We start from the raw sequence: 21,221 nt of genomic DNA on the forward strand, positions 1-21,221 counted from the left end.
TTTAAACAGAACAGAACAGAACATATTTACATATCACACACAGCAACTCCCAACTTTGCTACCAGTCGTGTATGTTTTTCAAAGGTTAACGCTTTTGTGAATACATCCGCCACATTTTGTGCACTTTCACAATACTTCAGCATTATCTGGTTCTGTTTTACGTTTTCAGCTACGTTCTGATATTTAATTTCCAAATGCTTTGACTTGTTTCTAAACTGGTCAGATCCAGACAAGGTTATCATGGCTTGATTATCTTCCATAACTTGAATAGGATAATTACACTGTACGTTTATATCCTTGAGGATCTGTACATAAAATTTAACTTCATTACATAATTCGGATAACGCACAGTATTCGGCCTCAGTTGATGATGTGGCCACTATACTATGTTTTTTGGATTTCCAACCTATTAAAGAATCTCCAAATTGAAAAACCATTCCAGAAATTGATTTTTTATCAGGCAGGTTGGCCCAATCGCTGTCAACGTAACACTGCAATTTGATGGAACCTGAAGATGGTAATCTTAAACAATAATCAAGTGTTTGCTTTAGATACCGGAAAATGCGTTTTAAACCTTTCCAGGCATTTTCTGTAGGACAGCTTACTAGTCTGCTTAGTATGCCAACTGCATAACTCAAATCTGGTCTGCTCCACAATGAAATGTATAATAAACTTCCAACTATTGAATGGTACATTTCAGGATTTACAGGTTCTGTGCATTCTCCTTCATTTTTGAAAAAACCTATTTCCATTGGGGTTTTTACTCCCTTGCAGTTTTGCATATTGTTTCTTTCAAGTAGCTCCATTATTTTGTCTTTTTGACTCAACAAAAAACTTCCATCGTTTGTTCTTTGAATTTCTAAACCGAGATAATTTTTTACTGGCCCCAAATCTCTTACTTTAAATACCTTTCTTAGTTGTTCTGCAAATTTTTCCACTTGCTTGTCACCTTTTGTAGAGTAAAGCAAATCATCAACATAACACAAACACAATTCTTGTTTATCACCCTTTCCTTTAGTGTACAAGCAGTTATCAGCTAAGCTTTTTTTAAAACCAAGATTTTTTAAAGCATTATCAAGACACTCGCTCCAATTTCTAGCTGATTGTTTGAGCCCATAAATTGCTTTGTTCAGCCTATATACAGAATTCTGTTCTCCTGCCTCAAAACCTGGCGCTTGATTCATAAAAATCTCTTCTTGCAGATTTGCGTTAAGATAAGCTGTTTCAATATCAAAATGGTTTACCTTAAACCCACGTTGTGCTGCAAGAGCTAGCAATAAACGTACACTTTCACTCCTTGCAGTAGGAGAAAAGGTTTCATCAAAGCTTTCACCTTTTCTTTGAGTAAAGCCTTGTGCTACCAGTCTGGCTTTGTACTTAACATCACCATCTGCCAAGTGTTTTATTTTATACACCCATCTACAGCCCACTGCCTTTTTTCCTTCTGGCAATGGCTCAATGGTAAAGACATTGTGTTCTGCTAAAGATTTCATTTCTGCTTTCATTGCATTTTTCCACCTTACTATTTCCTGGTGTGGTAACTTTAAAACTTCCTCATAATCACGAGGTTCCTTTTTCACATCAACAGTTTTAACTTTTTGTATAGTAAACCTTTCTGGAGGTACCCCCTTATTGCTTCTTTGTGACCTTCTAACTTGAACACTCTCCCCCTCTGAACTATCTTCCCCTTCTGATTCATCCTGCTCAGGAGAAATTGGTTCAGCTTTAGGAGATTGTGTACTGGGATCCTCATCCCCTGAATCCTCATCACTGTCACTTTCAGAACCTTCTTTAATTTGTGGCTTTTCTTCCTCAGATTTCACAAATTTATCTGTATCATCAGAAGATAACACAACTTCTGAATTTCCATGTAAACGAACCCAACCATCTTGCTCACAAAACTCTGCATGTCTTGATATTACAACTCTGCCACGCCCTAGTGCAAAACGATACCCCTTTGACCAAGTTTGATAGCCAACAAACCTAAGTTTCTTTGCCTTGGGCTCTCCTTTCCTTCTCTGTCCTTTTGGGATGTGAACCCAAGCCCAGCAACCAAAAGTTTTAACATGGTCCAAAAAGGGTTTTTTTCCATAAAGCAAAAAATGAGGGGTGTTGTTAATGGTAGAATGAAACAATCTGTTCTGTATGTAGTTAGCACACAGAATTCCTTCCCCCCAATACTTCCTGGATAGGCCAGAATCACATAGCATTGAATCTAGCATTGTTTGTAAAGATCTTATCTTGCGTTCTGCAACTGAATTTTCTTCAGGCGAAAAAGGACACGATTTACGGTGACTAATACCACGCTTTTTCAACCAAACTTGGAGGGCTTCAGACATGAACTCGCCTCCACGGTCACTTTGCAACTGGGTAACTTTGTAGGGAAACTGCCTTTCTATATAGTTGACCCAATTCTTAATCAGTTGACCAGTTTCACTTTTGTGTTTCAACAGATATACCCAAGTATACCGGCTATAATCATCCACAAGAATCAAAAAAAACTTTGCTCCTCCTTCAGACTCTGCAAATGGCCCACAAAGGTCTGAATGTACTAAAGCAAATGGCCTCTTGCTTATTCTAGTACTTTCAGGATAAGACCCTCGCTTACTTTTAGACTCCTTGCAGGTATTGCAGTCTAGAAAAACTGAACATTTTTTCATTTTAATTCCCTTGCTTAATTCTGGCATTTTCGCAATACTGCGGAAATTGGCATGCCCCAAACGACGATGCCACAGATGCTGACACTCATCATGCAAGGCTCTATTATAGGCTTTAACACATGCCCCAGACTCACTTACTAGCTGGTCTTTCAAAACAAACAAACCACTTTGTAGCGATGCTGTAACCACTTTTCCAGCTTTCTCTATTCTACAGCCTGAGCCAGAAAAGGTTACTTTAAATCCCTGCTTAACAAGACTTGTAACTGAAAGCAAATTATTTTCTAAACTTGGTACACATAAAACATTGGTAAACTTGGTACTTAAACAGTTGATATTCACACTACCCTTTCCAGCTGACTCATGCACTGTTCCATCAGCTAGTACCACATTTACAGATTTACAAGGCTGCTTTTCTACAAGGGTTTGTGCAGACTTGACAAAAATGTTTGTCGCTGCTGAGTCTAAAATCCAGTCTTGTCCAACGTCGTGACTGGTGCCTCGAACTGCTGCAGAAACATACTGGATTCGATTCTTCCTGTCTCCTCGCTTCCCAGCAAACGCAGGCCGCCCTTGTCTTGTATTTTCTCCTACAGACACAGTGCACTGTCGTACTAAATGCTTAGTTGACCCACAACGATAGCATCTTCTAACTGAACGCTGCTTCCTCTCTGTGGTCTACAACCTCTTTAGGATGCCGCTCCTCATCAGTTGCATATCTTTTACTGGACTGCCTCCCATTTCTGGAGTTACGGTGAGGGGTTGTGGCCTTCCTCTCATGGCGTCTTTCCTCCTCATCAAGCAAACGGCCAGTTAAGAAATGCATTGTTAATTGGCTTTCTGGGATTGCTTCCAGAGTCATCACTAAATTGTCCCATGACTCAGGAAGTGAAGACAGCACAATATAAACTTTTCTCTGTTCAGAAAAATGTTCCCCAAGTTCATTTAACTGTGAAAACAAATCACGCATTCTTTGAAGGTGTGTTGAAACACATTCACCCTCACTTAGTCTGGCTCGGTACAGAGCTCTCATTAGAGTAATTTTGCTGCCAGCAGTGTCTCTAATATGTATCGCTCTCAGTGCTTGCCAAATCTCACTTGCTGTTTCAAGGTCTCGCACATGAGATAACTGAGACTTCTCTAAACTCAAAATTAAATTGGCATAGGCTTTGTCCTCCAGCCTTTGGTCTGCTTCATCTACTTCTTCATCCTCCCCTTTTACAGGAGGGTTAACAATAACAGTCCAACATTGTTCTTTCTTTAAAAACGCCTGCATCTGTAAACTCCATGACATATAATTGGACTCTCCCAGTTTCTCTACTGGAAAATAGGAAGCTCCCCCTTGAGCTCCAGCTCCAAGTCCAGCCATGGCACCACCCAGCTTTCAGCTTTCCACTCAGTTCTTACTCACACGTGGCTTGAAGAAAAAATTCGGCTCCTGGTCCCAAACAGACACTCCCTGCCGATGCCTTCACACAGCCAGCTGCTTGAGAAACGCCGAGTTGCTTCCAGTCTCTGGGTTCCTTTCACGCTCTGTCTCTGCCCACTCAGGACTGGGGACTGGGCCCATAACCTGTTGGAGGGGAATATCCAGCCGGTGGCAGAGGACAGATGGACTCCAGGAGACATAGGTGTAAAAACCCAAACAAAAACGAAAGCTTTATTATTAAGCAAATAAACACAAACTCTGGTGGATGTTATTCCTGCAGGCGAGCAACAAAACTCAGCTTTTTTCCTTTATAGCAACGGTCACCTGCAGCCAATTAATTCCAGAAACTTCTTAAAGGTATACACACATGTTTCTGTGCCGAATGTCCTCTAACAGGATGATCCAGAGATTACTGACTTCCACTGTGGGAGAGGGACTTCTGGAGCATTTGAGGACCTGCTGTGGCCAACTGGCTACACACTTTGAAGAGAAAGTCACTTGACATCAAAGTGATCTTGACTCTGCACTTCTTTCAATTCCAGTGGCAGAGTCAGTGATGTAATTGATTTCAGCTTATGCAGTCAGTTGATGTGGACCAGGCACTGGCAGATATACCCTCCACTTGACCCCTGCCCCTCCTGGCTGATTTGTTACCAAGCAAAGTTCAAGGTGTTACCATACTTGTTCTGTACTTGTATGCAATTGTTCTTTAAGTGTGGCACTACCTGCACTTTGGAACTCCTTGCCTATTGACATCAGGCAGGCACCGTCACTGTATTTTTTCAGCACCCATTTAAATCATTTTTGCTGCTATAAAGCAGTATATGAATTTCGTTAAATAAAATAAATAAATGTATTAAATTTACATTCCCCTCTCCATCAAACACACTTCCCTGCCCCATGATACTTTGTTGCCCCTCCCACTTACCATTTATAACATGTTTTTCATGCTATTTTTAAATACATTTACTAAGTCTGCCTTATTATTATTATTATTATTATTATTATTATTATTATTTGCCTTTTACATTAGTTTTTGAGATTATTTTTCCTGGTTGAAAGCTGTATATATGCAATGGTACTTAACAATGATGGTTTTGGACAAACAGCAAAATTGTGAAGTAATAGTTGAATAAATGCGATGTATGTGTAATAGTAAATGTGTAAATGTATGTGTAATAGTATTATTGCATTTTTTAAAAAGCATCTGGTTTGTGAGTAGTTAACTGAATGAAGGTAAAAGGTTGGCAAATTACCTTTAATTGAGGCCTAAGAGATAGTGTACAGTTAATCTTACAGCTGTTGGTCTGTCAAGAAACCATTACACTGATACAGTTACTTAGAAGGTGAATATGTGTCTTGAGTTTTTCTGGTATGTCAGTAGGCATTAGAGACCATTGTTTTATATTAGACAGTGGGATCAAAAAGGTCAGTCTGTGATAGATCCTTCAGTGGATGTTCCATTTAACTGTCAGAGAGAAGGTTTTGATTGGTTGTAACACTGCGGTTGAAGGGTGTAAAAAGGCAGACGCAACAATTCAAGAGTCAGTCTTGAGTTTGGAGCTAAAGAAGCCAGCAGAAGCTCCAGTGGCAGCAAGTGTTAGCTGTCCAAGGAATGAAAGCTTAGGACAGGCATAGGCAGACTCAGCCCTCCAGATGTTTTGGGACTACAACTCCCATCACCCCTAGCTAACAGGACCAGTGGTCAGGGATGATGGGAGTTGTAGTCCCAAAACATCTGGAGGGCCGAGTTTGCCTATGCCTGACTTAGGACAACAGGGCTGAAATTGCAGGCAGCTGAAGCTGAGAGGAAGACTCCCAGAGCACTTTTGCTGGAAAACTGGAGCCAAATTGTTAACTGTTTGCAGTAGTTCACAAGGAGCAGTCAGTCTCTGACCAGGGAGATTTCAAACTAAGTCCTCTGTAAAAACCTGCATGTTGATGAGAAAGGAGAAAATATGGGCTGTTGGCTTAGTGCAGGGAAGAGAACTTGTGCAAGGAAATAGGAACCTCCTTTAAGTAACATTTTAAGGCAAATACCAAACCAAGTTATTTTAACATCCAACTTGCAAAATAATGCTCTTATCTGATATAATTGTGTAGTATTCATTAAAGTCTGTAAACACAATAGTTAAGCTCTGTCCACTGTTCATCTTCAGAAGCTTGATATATGCATTTGTTCAACATTTCTGTCAGCACTGGCTGTTTCATTGAGCCTTATGCAACTGGTATACCTTCGTTAGTCAGGAACATTAACTTTTTGAACCTGGTGTCAGAGATTGCCACTGTGAAGATACATGATCAGGTCTTCAGCACACCAAAAGATTAAAATTATTAATTTATCTAGATCAGCCTTCCCTGTGCTGACTATGGCTCATGGGAGTGGTAGTCCAAAGTATCTGGAGCGGGTACCATGTTGTAGAAGGTTGACATAGATAAATGGGTGAGGGAGTTTACTGGTTCAACACATGACATATTTACTAGATATCATGTAAATGTATTTTAATATTTTTATGGCTTTTTATGGCCCTTCAGTTTCAAAGGCTTAGTTTAGCAAAATAATTGACTGATCATTTAATTCTCTTTAGAGCTGCTGAAATCTTGACACATTTCAAAATGATTTATTCATATCTTTTTCACCCCTCTTTATTGTCAGGGAAAAAATGTCTGGCTAACTTCAGAAATAAAGCCAGATAATGTTCAGCAGGAAAGAAAGAAAGAAAAAGAAAAAACATTTAAGCTCTGCATATCTTGAAAAGAATTATCTGAGATTGTTCCATGTTCATTCAGTTCTGTGCAATACTCATAAGGTGTTTTCTTGATGGTGGGGGAAAGCAGAGGGAGATGGTTTCTTCTGTGATTTGTGGAGTGACTCCTTTCATCATTTCCCTGGAGCACAGACAGTTTCATTGGCTCTGACATGAAATGAACAATTGAAAACATTCTTCAGGACAGAAATATTCCAAACTTCACTTTCACAGCTGAAGGTATGGAAGAAAGATGGTTTTAGGCAGTGAGACGTGAAGGACAAGTGGAAAGTTTGTCACAGATGCTGATAGCGAGGCGATGGCTGTACATCATCTTCCCTCCATTGGCTCATGGACACTGTCTCAGCTGAAATGCAAACGTGCAGAATGACACATTTATTTTTTATATTAAAACTTCTTGTTGGGGTTTTCCCATGTTGATTTGTTTCATTTCCCTGTTTTCATCACAGATGTGCTGCCTCCGGTGCCTGGTCAAGGGGATAAAACTGCCACAATGCTTTCTGATGGAGCCATTTACAGCAGCATTGACTTCACTACCAAAACTAGTTACAACAGTTCCAGCCAAATAACACAGGCTACCCCATACGCCACAACACAAATACTGCATTCCAACAGCATCCATGAATTGGCAGTTGATTTACCAGATCCTCAATGGAAAAGTTCGATTCAGCAAAAAAGTGACCTAATGGGATTTGGTTATTCTCTGCCTGATCAGAGCAAAGGCAACAATGGTGATTTTAGTTCTCATTTTTCTTACTACAATTGTTTGTAAGAATCTCTTGTGCACAGTAGAAAATTGTCCCTCTTTGTTCCCATTTCCCTTAACTAATTGCATACCTTGCATGTATCCTATACTTATGCAACAAACTATATTGTGTTACGATTTTAGTTTGCTTTAGCTTTTGCCAGTATCACAGCTTATCTTCCCCCCACCCCTGCTACCATTAGAATATATTAACTTAAATATTTTTCACAGTCCTGCCACACCCACTGTTTACCAGCTAACTGCATGTTGTGCATGTGCTATAAACTAATCACATGATGGCACTGTGACCTTTGCCCTTTAACCCTTAGCCTTACTTTACATCCCTGACTACCGATTGGCTGAGGGATTGTCTAATAGAATGCCACACAACCAGTCACAGGATTTCAGCACCACCAGCTCTCACAACAGCTCAGAAAGAAGTGGCAGTCTCTCAGGTTGGTTTCAATACAATGCGTGTAAGGAGAAGTGTTTGTGCTTGTAAGAAGCTCTAAAAAAACGCAAACTAATTATAACCTTGGAAGAATGATCATTGTACTCAGAGCCTGTGTTCAAATATTGCAGTTTGCCTTCCATTTAGACACATGTGAATGTGTCACGATCATCTGGAAAACCATGAGCTTGATAAAAAAGAAGTGTGCCTTATTTGCCCTAACCGAACAAGAAACCCATTTAGAGATAATAAGAAAATATTTGTAGCCTTTGTACCCTGTGTATTTCAGCATGATTGAAAATTTTATTTTGTAACATTCTCACTTTTCTGGCACAGTGCTGACTTTATTCGTAAATCAATCTTCACTTTACAGCACTGTCCTTCTCTGAGGAGCTTCATGATGAAGTTAATATTTTGGTTGTATCATTATTGAAGCCCCCAACTCCTTTGAGATTTCACAATATTTCTATTGCGTATCAAGAAATCCACCCATAGCAATATAATGGAATTGATAGGAAAGCTTCTTATGATAGTGATCATTCTAAAAGTTTCAGAGCTGCCTACAAGCATAAAGTATAGGTATTATGCTGCATGCTATATTATAATTATTGCACATTACCATTGCAAAATGGATTACCTAGCTTTAAGAGTAGCAGCAAATTTTCTGTGTTAAATTATTCTGTGCAGAATTGTGCCATTTTCTTAATACATTCTAAAAATATGTTATGAGGCTAGTTTACAATAGCTTCTCTTTCGCCATTCCAGCACTGTTTCTCCCCCCCCCCCCCCCGCCCTTGCTCTTCTGCTTTATTTTCCTATAAGTCCCTGTGATGCTTTCAGTTCCTAGTCTAAATGTTCGGTTTATTTTATTACAAACATACAAATGTGCACGCGCATATACATGTTCCACTTCGTGGTCATTTATATTCATGTGCCTTGTTGCCTTCTTCCTTCTCAGGATTCATTACATAACCCTAATTGTCTATCCCATTGTTTTATATGTTAACTAAAATTATCCTTTATTCATCTATCTCTTTTCTCCTTGAATCCTCATTTCCGTGTTGGTTTATTTGGTCCTCTTCCAATTCTCTATAACATATGTCCCTTTTCTCTAGAGTGAAAAGACCACTGAATTACATGGGCATAAAATATTACAAAAATAACTCATCCATACTTTTCAATTGAATGTCCCTATATGATTTCAGTAAGAAACCAGTTACATTTGCGATTTACATTTTTCGCAACTACATTTGGCCTTGTGAATGAAAAGAGAAAGAAACTCAAACAGTAAAGTTTTTGGATGTGTTCTTAACAACTCATTTCCAAAGAGAGAGGGAGGGAGATTATGCAAAATGGTATTATGAATACACTGCGATTTGCTATCTGAAAGAGTTTGCTGCAGTCTATTATTTTTTCCAACAATGACTGCACGGAGGCTTAGAGCAGACGTGAATAAATCAATAAATACAGTTTTGATATAGCAAGTACATTTTAACTTTTTTTCAGCGCATGCTTCATTGTGACTAAGCTATATGGAGTGTGTGAAATAAAAAGAAGTAATTCCGGGCAATTATACAGGCTATTTTCATTCCATTCCACCCTATTATTATTTATAACCTTATGACAACTATAACATGTTGCTGCTGATGTTGCTAAGATAAAAATACTCCTCTCTTCTCCCTTCTTTTTTCTTTTTCTTTTTTTGAGTGTACCATCTGGAATCGGAGCTCTTTCAGGAAATATAAATAGTCAAGTTTGTTTCTTCATACTTCTGTAATGTTTCTTGATTTCAGGTGGGAAAGGAGGGAAGAAAAAGAAAAACAAAAATACTTCCAAACCTCAGAAAAATAATGGGTCTAACTGGGCCAACGTTCCACTCCCACCCCCTCCAATACAGCCTCTTCCAGGCACAGAACTAGAACACTATGGTGTGGATCAGCAAGAAGGAGGGTAAGATATCTTTTTTTGAGGGGGAAGGACCATTTTGAATGTAGTGGAATGCAATATCTCACAGCTGTGGTGTGTAATGTGTGTAAGGCCTTTTACCCCAGATTCTGGTGTTTGGATATGAGGGGACTAATATGTGTGGAGCAGAAGGCCTTTTAGGTGTAGCTCAGCAAACAGCTTCATAATACAATTGTCGGATGCACCATCACATGTACACACTGTTGCCAATAGTAAGATAATACAATCTTCAATGGGCCTGCAATACAATGTGTTTATGGCAGTAAATTTTGGACATTCCTTTTTCATTCTATATAGTTGTTTGAATCCCTCCTAGTTTTCCAAAGTTTAAAGGCCCCTTCATGCATTGCTTACATGAAGGATAATGCAGGAAGGGGCGGTGGGGCAGGGCTGTGCCCCTGGCCTCCCCCCACTATTGTGCAGCTGACCTGTCCCTGCCCTCATGTGTTAAGGTTCCGTCTCAGACATCCATACTACACTGGATGGTGGGCCATACACTGCGAGGAACACTGCCACTGTCCCTTCACTATACTCTAGCGAAAACAATGCAGTAATCTCCAATGGGACTCAGCAGCACCATCTCCTGCTTGGCTATTTGAAAATTGCTAATACAGAAGCCACATTATTGCAGTACAGGGGGGAGGACAAAAAAACCTTGGCCAAATATTGTCCATTGGCTTGGGGTTAACTTTCTCCCTATAGTTTTCTATTAGCAAAGTCTAGTCGCTTGGACAAAGTATATCTGTGACCCAGCCTCCTCTCTTTATGTTCTCACCATAGTTCCTAAGAGATAGTCCACATCCTTGAAATTTTCAAAAGCTAAGCAATTTTAGCTTTGGGGGTGGGGAAAATATTTTGTTTGTTTGTTTGATATGGGCTTGTGCCAGCATTAAACTAGTTGTAATTGATATGGGGTATGCATTGTATGTCTTTGTGTGTTCACAGAGGTTTTCTGTAGAAAATCCATGTGTATTCACATACAGAGAGAAATATTTTTCTTTTGAAAATCTCTGTAACTCAACTTATCCTTAGTGCTTGTTTTGCAAGAGATGCCAGGGACATCTTTTTGGCAGTAATTCAGCGTCATTTTGTTCTTGAACTTGTGAAAATAAACCCCAGTAGAATTTAAATTTTACAGAAAGGATCTATAAATATGGGTGTGTTATTTGAAACAATAGTTCGTTATAAATTTCCTGTGCTAGAACACAACACATTCTCAGCTCAGTTAACACAGAATATTCCCAGTCCACTAATCATCATACTTATTCATACACATATAGTGAAAGAACCATAGCTCTGTTGGAGCACATGGTTTGTATGCAAAAGTCTCTTGGTTCAATCCCAGGCATCTCCAAGAAAACTTGTGAAAGGATTTCTGTCTGAAATTCTGGAGAGCTGCTGGCAGTCAGTGTAGAAAATGCTGTGTCCCTGTATAATGCAACATCCCAGCAGCAGCAGCAGCAGCAGCAGCTGTGTGTTACAGTCTTGATGACTGTGAATGGGTTCACTTCTTGTCTTTTTTTGCCTAAAGTGTTCCTGAAAGGAATCAAAAAAACAATAATCATACATACTAGCAGCTAAGTAAGTTGGCTGGTTGACCAAAATAGGGCTACTTGGAAGAACCTTGAACTTTGAAGAAGTTGTTTGCTTTTTAAAGTGGTGAAAACCAAAGCCCCTTCCCCCGTCCCGATAATCCAGCCTAGGAGCCCAGAGCATAGGCAACTGAAGCAAAGCTATACCTATAAAGTTGCAGCTGGGCTACCAGCAGATGTTGGTAGGATGTATTTGATACCATGGAGTGTCAGGGTCTCCAGTGACAATATCAGATCAAAAGTTCCCCCAAGCTGCTCCTTCAAGGGGAGTGTGACCCATCTAGAACAGAATGCATCCCATTCAGTGTCTCCCAAACAGTGTCTCAGTCTTGTCTGGATTAAACTTCAGTTTACTGACTCCCATCCAGTCCATTTTCAAGGACATACACTGGTGTCAGTACATTTACTGCTACATCTGCTTGAGCTGTAGAGGGGGGGGGGGGAAATAAAGGTAAATGTCATCAGCATATGAAAAACAGTGCACTCCAAAACTCCAGATGATGCAACTCAGCAGCTTCATGTAGATGTTAAAACAGCTTGGTTGGCGAGATGGAACACTAGACTCCACAAAACCAAGCAACATCTATCAAACAGTAGATAAAAGTGGAACCACCACAAAGCAGCTCCTACCAACTGCCAACCCGGCTTCCTTCTCCAGAAGTTAACCATTGTCAATGGTATTGAAAGCCAAAAAGTTGTCAGGTAACAGGTACACATACCTTGTCTTTCCCTCAGCACAGGTTATCAGTTATTCAGGGTCACAAAGCAATCACAGTGCTGTAGCCAGGCCTAAATTCTGATTAAAATGATTCTAGAGAATCTGTTTCACCCCAAAATACTCTACTAACAGGATTCCTATTTGCCTTTAAAATGTTTTGTTCAAGAGGGCACTTGGTCTACCCACAAAGAAAGACACTTTGCTTCAAGTGGTACTGATTAATAATTATCTTCTCTCTCTCCCCCTACCACCACCCTCAATAACGATATCTGCACTTTAATGTATTTGCTGTTCTCAGCTCAGATAATTGTGCAATAAAAGACAAATAACTCCCATATATTTTTAAGACACCACAATGATAAATAAGACAGGTAAATTGATGCATTATCTGTAGAGAAACCTTTGTGACACAGGTCTTGGCTTCTCAGTTGTGTATAGTATCTATTATTTGGCGGGGAGAATTTTATTTGTCACCAAGACAACACTGGTTATTTAAAGCTAAGTAATCAGTGATGCTGACAGCATACTTTCAAGATTCACACAGCTCAGCCATAGCTTTTACAATGTTTGTCTTTCAGTTACACTTTCCAGTTATTTATAATATTGCAGTGATAATGAGCACAGTTCTCCCTGCCCCAGAATATGCATTGTTAGGAGAAGAAAGCTAAATTTGAAAAGGCAAGTGCCTTATAGGAAAAAAATAAGTAAAGTTCGCACAGGAAGAATGAAGCTTTTCCATTTTATTCCACTGACTTTTAAATATGAGGCAAAGGGTTAATATATGCAAGTAATACGTGACTATTAAAAGAATACCTGTGTAACAAGCAGGTAAGTGGGAGAGGCAGACAAACCCATACTGCAAGACCTTCAGCTGGCTGCTACTTCCTGGTCACAGTGTGATCAGGGCATTTAGATGCCAGTGCCTGACCTTGGGAAGAAATGGGAAGGCCAGAAATACAATTTGGTCTTTCTGCTACGTCCCTTTCAGTAGCCACATCAGCCTAAGGGTTGTCACCAGTAATGCTTTCCTTTCATTCCACCCGATACTACTGCCTGCTTGTTGCGTCACCATTATGCTTCTGTTACTCCTAAACGTGGGGTTTTCAAACTGTAATGGAGATCACTAAAAGTAAGTTATGGAATGCATTGTTTGCTTTGTTTGCTAACCAAATCAGCCAATGTTTTATTTAAAATCAAAAGGATTTGCAAATAGAAGCAAAACGTTTTATAGTTGCTCTCTTGAAAAAAGACAATTTAATATCCTTATATTTCATTACCATGAAAATCCCTTTACCTAAAGAATGATTTGAATAAATGAAAACTCTCTTCCCCATTCCCTTCAATAACTAAGAAGAGCTTGAGGATCAAGGCTGGCAGTAAAGCAAAGTAATGATGATGGAGACACTTTGGAAGGGAGCAGTAAGGACAAATGACAGTAATTGTTACTGGAGCTTCCCACCTCCTCAAATAGAATAATAGAATCTTAGAGTTTGAAGGGACCATGAGGATAATCTAGTCCAAACCTCTGCAATGCAGGAATGTCAACTAAAGCATCCATGGCAGATGGCTATCCAACCTCTGCGTAAAAACTTCCAAGGAAGGAGTCCACAACCTCCCAAGGGAGTCTGTTCCACTGTTGAACAGCTCTTACTGTCAGAAAGTTCTTGCTGATGTTTAGTCAGAATCTTCTTTAATATGACTTGAATTAGAAAGTCACTCTTTGCATTATGGGCAAAATATAAAGATCTGATGGAGCCTAAAGTCCTGTGGTGGACTTCTCCAATAGAAGCCACAGCTGTAAAAAGGAAAAATACCCAGGAAAGTTGGCCAGCATATAAAACACTTTTAAAAGACGAAGATAACCAACTAAAATTAAAAAGCTTCGAGGAAGTAAGAGAATACATCTCAGACCAATACCACCAGATATTTGAAAAATTTAAATCTGATAAACAAAAGGGGTTCTCAACAGAAATTTTCCAATTTGAATTTGATCTTGTAAATTCTAAAAGAAAAACTCTTTCCAAAACTTACCGACTCCTCCTTGACTGGAAAGTCAAGGAGGAGGAGGTAACAGCGGCCATGGTGAGGTGGTCACAAGACTTTGGCCGTTCAATAACTATGTCCCAATGGGAAAATTTGTGGAAGAACAATTGGAAATACACAAATTGTTATACTATTAGAGAGAACTTTCTAAAAATGCAATACCGATGGTACTTAATACCTTGGAAACTTTCAAAAATGTATAAAAATGTGCCAAGTAATTGCTGGAGATGCGGAGATAATTCAGGAACTTTCTACCACATGTGGTGGTTATGTAAGAAAATACAGTTATTATGGGAGAGTATTCACTCACAGCTGCAAAAAATGCTAAAGATCTCTTTTAAGAAAAAACTAGAGGCCTATCTCCCGGGAGTTACAGATTTGAATATTCCACAAAAAATGAAGGGTATCTTTTTATATGCTACGGCAGCAGCAAGAGTTCTCATTGTGGCAAAATTGAAGAGTATTGAAATTCCCTCTATACATGAATGGTGGATCCAAAAGCTGACAGAATATGCCGAATTAGATGGTCTGTCAGAAAAAATAAAGAATAAACCAAAAGAGGAATTTGTTTCAAAATGGGAGGTTTTCAAAGAATATATGAAATATAATTACAGTAGTTTAAACTCTGTTGCAGCATTCGAGGAACTTCAGTAATAGTTGCAAGTTAGACATAAGAGTTAAGATATATTAAAAAAAAGTTAAATTATGATAAAAGTGTGTATTGGCAATAAGTAATATGAAATTGAAATAAGGAATAGACAGGAGGTCGGGTCTATAGTGTCAAGACCAACTTATGTTTAATTGTTTGTTAAGAAAATTTTGTCTTGCTTGTTATTCTTGTGTGTAATTCTGTATCTGTGTTTTCTTTTTCTTTTTTTGCTGTATCAATTTAAAAAAAGAAGCAGATAGATTTTCTGTGGAAAACTATTGCATAAGGCTTGGTAACTGATTGCACAGCAGAATTCCATCTGAGTTTTTTGTTATAACAAACCTTTTCATGATTGCAACCCAAAGCTGCACATCTACTTAGAAGTGAGTCCCATGTAGTCCGTGGAACTTGCTTTCAAATTAGTGTGCCAGAAACAGGGAAACTGATGGACTGATCAGATTTGATCAGCCCTCTTGTATCCTTTTATCCACATTGCACAGATTTAACTTTAGAGATTTTTGGAATACCAACATAATATATAATAACTGGTACTGAAAATGACATGTTATTTGTTTTGTTTTACTCTTTTGCTCTTGAAAGAAATTGCTTCATTTAGAAATGAGATTAACAAATAGATTTTATTCGGTATCACTGTTGGTTGGGCCCTTTTTGCCCTTTATCAAAAAGATGAAGAATGAAATTAAGTATTAGCTTTGCTGAAATAAATGGGGAGTCTGTGCCTGGTTTTATAGATTCAGGTATTATTTAGGTTATTCAAGTTTCTTAGTTGTTGTTTTCATAACACGAAATAGATTCCCCATTGTGCATACAGTATAATATACAGTATCATTATTTCAATGAATTATATAGCCTAAGCCTAAACCATTTCTATTCTAGGTATGACAGTGATGGTTGGTGCCCACCTTTACCAGTCCAGACATATTTGCATCAGGGAATGGAGGATGAGCTTGAAGAGGAAGATGATAGAGTTCCTACACCTCCTGTTCGAGGAGTGGCCTCTTCCCCGGCAATCTCCTTTGGGCAGCAGTCCACTGCCACGCTCACGCCCTCTCCACGGGAGGAGATGCAACCTATGCTTCAAGCCCATCTTGATGAACTTACCAGGGCCTATCAGTTTGATATAGCAAAGCAAACATGGTAAATGTGGCAGATACAAAGCCACTGCTGTCTTTCGAAGTCTCCTTTCTTTCTTTCTTTCTTTCTTTCTTTCTTTCTTTTTAGCAGGTTCTCATATGCTGTCCTCACAGATACAAAGCAAACATGGTAAATGTGGCAGACCCAGATACTATTTGGGAAATGAAAAACATCGGAAGTCACATTGCTTGAGAACGTAATTCTCATCTTGAAGGATCTGCCTGTGCCTTTAGTGACCAATTAACAAAAAGATTTTGTCAGCTGCAGCTTCTGACTCCTTTGCAGCCTGACGGGAAAGAGTTTGCATGCCACATTGCTGGATTTTGAACCCATGAACATTTCTTGGATATTGATAACTATGGAGGCATTTAAAATCTGTATTTTTTATAATAGTTATCAACAGAGATATATTTTACTAAATTCATTCGTAGACCATGTGTTAAAAATGCATGAAATATTTTAAGATTAGCTCAGTTAGCTTCTTTTTAAAAAGCACACACACAGAGGATCTCTTTTCTTCAAAATAATTATCTTATACAGGCCATGAACCTAAGCACTGTTATACCTTAAGTTGTACTTTTTGGAACTTGTAATTTAATGAAGACTTCTGTAACCATACAGTAAAACACACCCATTTTCTGGATGTTATAACATCAAGTTATCTTGACTGATGAAAACAACCATCAAAGCCCACAAGTCAATGGGTGAAATGGAGTGTCATTTGAGTAGGCATTCCTTACCTCTCTTCCTGATTGTAACCTTCTGCATCTGTCCTGGAATGTCCCCCCAGCCCTCTGGAACAGATTTGGATAGCATGCAGGGGGGCTGCATCTGAAAGGAGAGGAATGAGGTCTCATTGCTCCAGTGGAAGTCCATTCATAGAATCATAGAATTGTAGAGTTGGAACCTGAGGATCGTCTAAATCCAACTCACTGCAATACAGGAATATGCAACTGTCTCATACGGGGATTGAACCTGCAATTTTGGCGTCATCAGCACCACACTCTAACCAACTGAGCTATCCAGGCTTTTAATCTCACCTAAAGCATTCATGACAGATGGCCATCCAACCTCCAAGGAAAAAGAGTCCACCACCTTCCAAGGGAGTCCATTCAGTGGTCAGACAGCTCTTACTAGCAAAAAGGCCTTCCTGATGTTTAATTGGAATCTCCTTTCCTGCAACTTGAAGCCATTGGTTTCGGTCCTAGCCTCAAGAGCAGAAGAAAACAAGTCAGTTACGTCTTCATTGTGACAGCCCTTTAAATATTTGAGGATGACGATCATATCTCAGTCTCCTCTTCACAAGGCAGAGTAGAGCGGGCCTATTACTTCTCTTGATTGAGACACTAGACTTCTGTTCATGCAGCCTAAAAAAGCATTAGCTTTTTCTTTTCTTTTGCTGCTGCATCACACTGTTGACAAATGCTAAGCTTGTGGTCCACTAAGACCGCTAGAATTTTTTCACATGTACTACTGGCAAGCCAGGTGTTCCCCTTCTTATATTTGTTTAGCTTGTTCTTCCTGCCTAAATGTAGAACCTGACATTAGTCCCTGCTGAAATTCCTTTTGATAGTTTGGGCCCAGGCCTCCAATCACTTCAGATCATCTTGAATCCTGATTCTGTATTTTGTGGTACTAGCTACCCCTCCCAGTTTGGTGTCATCTGCAAATTGGATGAGCATCCCCTCAATGCCAGAATCCAGTTCATTTATAAAGACGTTGAACAACAACGGTCTCAGGACAGAAGCCTGCGACACCCCACTTGTCACTTTTTCCAGGATGATGAGATACAATTAGTGAGCACTCTTTGGGTTTGGTCAGTCAACCAGCTACGAATCCACCTAAAAGTTAACTTGTCCTGCCCACATTTTACCAGCTTCTCCGCAATATTATTGGGGACTGTCAGTTAGAAGCATAAACACCACAATGCCACTAAACAAATTTACCAACATTGAAATCAAGGAATACTATGTCCACAGCATTCCTCTGATCCACTGAGCTTCTAATGCTATCCCAAAGAAAGAAAAAGAAAGAAATGAGATTCATCTGTCATAACTTGTTTTTGAGAAACCCATGCTGGGTTTTAGTGATCACAGCATCATTTTCTAAGTGCTCACAGACCAACCATTATCTGTTCTATAACCTTTCCTGGTATTGTTGTCAAGCTGACTGGTTGGTACTTGGATAATTCTTCTTTGAAGATGGGAACAACATATGCCCACCTCCAGTCTGCAGGGACCTCACCTGTTCTCCAAGAATTCTAAAAGATTATAGGCAGAGTTTCTGATACGACATCTGCAAGCTCCTTTAGTACCCTTGGATGCAGCTCATCAGGCGCTGGATATTTGAATTCATTTAAAGTAACTAGGTGTTCCCTTACCACCTATTTTCCTAGCGGGCTGCAACTCCCTCCTTGCATCATTTATTCTGTGTTCACCAGGTTGTGCACTGCTTTCCTTTTGGGTGAAGACAATGGCAAAGTAGGTGTGAAGCCGTTCTGCCTTCTCCCTTGTCATCCAGCTGTTGGCTACTTTGTGATTTGTCCTTTCTTCCATTTCTTATACATGCCCTTCTTACATCTCAGGTCCTCTGTAAATTTCCTTATGCAGGCACACCGGTTTCTTTAGATGCCTCCCACTTTTCTTTCTTGATGGTTCTGTCTGCATTTGTGTCTTCAATATTTCACCATTAGGAAACTCTCACCATTTTAGACTTCCTTCTCTTTGAGTATTTCTGACCACAGGATCTCACCCAGTAGTTCTTTAAGCTTTTGGAAATCAGTCATAACTGGATATCACTCTTGTTCTTGAGGAAAGTCCTAATGTCTCTTTCAGGTTGTATTAGTAAAGAAACTGTGGAATTAAAACTTTCAGATCCCATTCTGGGAAAGCTGAAGGATTGACAAGTATAACCTCCCAATTCTGCTGTATTTGAGTAAAAGAGATTATGGAAGCAGTTGCTTAAAAATATTGACAGCATAAATCCGAATTCTGGTTTGGTATTCAAAGGGAGAAGAAGATACCAAAGTAGTTCACCTATATGAGAGAGGCTGTTTGGGGACTGAAAAACAGAGCAAAACAGACTCGAACTATAGAATAGAATGTCACAGGCTTTTTGTACATCTTAACGTGTAGAAATATTATTTTAAAAGTAAAAGAAAACTTCAGCAGGACAAGAAACCGTGTGCTGTTAAGTGACATAAAGTTGCTAAATGGCATAGTGCCAATGAATGTTTCCTGACATACAAAGGCCACAACTTACACTGAAAGAGTTATTATAGGTCAAAGAGGCTTGTATGAATTTTCTGCCAATGCCAAAGCCAGCTGTTTTCCTTGGACAATTTTCAGTACTCCAACCTCGTTTGCAAGCTGCAGCCAATCAACAGGGTGCTTAGGCTACCTCCTCCATGGGATATAGCTTGTTTATGTAACAAGCCAGAAGCCCAGGCATCAGCTAATTCAGGTCTAGGTTAAATGTATAATTGTGCCAGGCAGGACACAGATGCATGCCCTGGCATGCTTTCAGCCTGTACCTTGCAGCTGTTATGCTTCCTGTGGTGGCATACAAACTGCAGGTGCAACTTTGGGTGTCAGTTAACATCATGAATCTCATTATGTAATCTGTGTGTTTAAGATGGGGAATTACACACTCAGTATTGGATAAATTGTATCAGTTAGCTGTATCTGATAAAATGATTATGTGCCGATACAGTACTCTTAAATGACCATAACCAAATGCAGTGATATTCATAATTTTCAAAAGGCTTACAGGCAAAATAAAAATAAAAATGCCAGCACCTTAAGAAAAAGCATCGATATTTCCCAGTGAATGGGCTAGAATATTTTATCAGGGCTGTTCTGTAAATGATTGCATGCAATATAGATTATTGTTTTAAAAATATGTCATTAAGGAGGGATTAGTGTAGAAATATCTATTCTTTCCCTGGGTATCTTGTGTAAAATCCAGTGGGAAGTTTGACCTAGAGATAACCTTATGCACAAATGACTTCTTCATCCTAGGAAGCTATGCAGCTTCAAAACAGGAACCTAATTACAACATAACCATCTTTGATCTAGCCCAGTGATGGCGAACCTTTTAGAGACCGAGTGCCCAAACTGCAATCCAAAACCCACTTATTTATCGCAAAGTGCCAACAAGGCAATTTAACCTGAATTGGTGCATAATCTGCAGTAGCTGTCACTACTCTGACTCCTGTTTAGCCCTTAAGAAAGAAGTACCTGGTTACCATATTGCATTGTATCTGGGGGATTTGTGCGAAGTCTAGGCAAGCTCTCTCAGTGTTTGCCTCAACCTCGCAGCAGGAGGAGAAGGAGGAAGGCGGCTGCTCAGCTGCCCAAGTTGAGCTGAGGACTCAACACGCCGCCCTCACCCTCTGCTGGCTCTGTGCTGGGACGACGGCGTGTGACCACAGAGAGGGCTCTGAGTGCCCCCTCTGGCATGCTTGCCATAAGTTGCCACCACTGATCTAGCCTAACTAAAGGAAGCAGCACAGCATTTGAGCTAGGATTATTTCCTCTCCAATATATTTTTCATCTTGAAATTCCCATTTATATATCAAACCTTTTTCCTATCAAGTATATACAAGATTATTTCAGCTTTAATGTGAGAAGATTGAGTCAGTTGTCCCAGTCCTATGACTCGAAAAAGTGTTGGAACTTTATAATGCAGCCTTAAGGTTCCTGTCACCAGTCATTTCAGTATTTTTATTCTACTAGTTCCCACTACAACATGGAAGACTGTGTTAATTAATATCGAGTTAGGAAAATGGCCTCAACAATTTTGGTCAAAGTAGCCCAGGAATTAAGCTACTATATGTGCCAACTACTTTAAGATAACTAACACAAACTTGATATATAAATGTTTGATTTGTTTAAGTAGTCATTTCTTACATTCCAGTAAGAATAAGGTCAGATAAAATCTCAAATGATAGGGGTTCTGGGCTGTATATCTGGCTTGACATTTCTAGCCTAATATATCTAACATATATTAGAGATTAGCTCTTTGATATCTTTGGAATGGCCTCTTCCA

General features: G+C 39.4%; 1 protein-coding gene across 30 annotated transcripts in view; it reads left to right on the top strand.

Annotated features, from left to right (window-relative positions):
* Window positions 1-21,221, top strand: part of ROBO2 (roundabout guidance receptor 2) — a 799,183-nt gene that overhangs the window by 746,118 nt on the left and 31,844 nt on the right. For 17 of the 30 annotated variants that reach the window (XM_083498493.1, XM_083498498.1, XM_083498494.1 and 14 more), the window contains 4 exons: window positions 7,304-7,585; window positions 7,929-8,054; window positions 9,844-10,000; window positions 15,915-16,175. In XM_083498493.1, the coding sequence (XP_083354619.1) occupies window positions 7,304-7,585; window positions 7,929-8,054; window positions 9,844-10,000; window positions 15,915-16,175 (826 nt within the window). The remainder of the gene's footprint in view (window positions 1-7,303; window positions 7,586-7,928; window positions 8,055-9,843; window positions 10,001-15,914; window positions 16,176-21,221) is intronic. The other 13 variants (XM_083498520.1, XM_083498505.1, XM_083498501.1 and 10 more) reach the window with 1 other exon arrangement.

The sequence above is a fragment of the Podarcis liolepis genome, assembly GCF_965112155.1.
Source record: "Podarcis liolepis genome assembly, chromosome: 4".
NCBI lineage: Eukaryota > Metazoa > Chordata > Lepidosauria > Squamata > Lacertidae > Podarcis > Podarcis liolepis.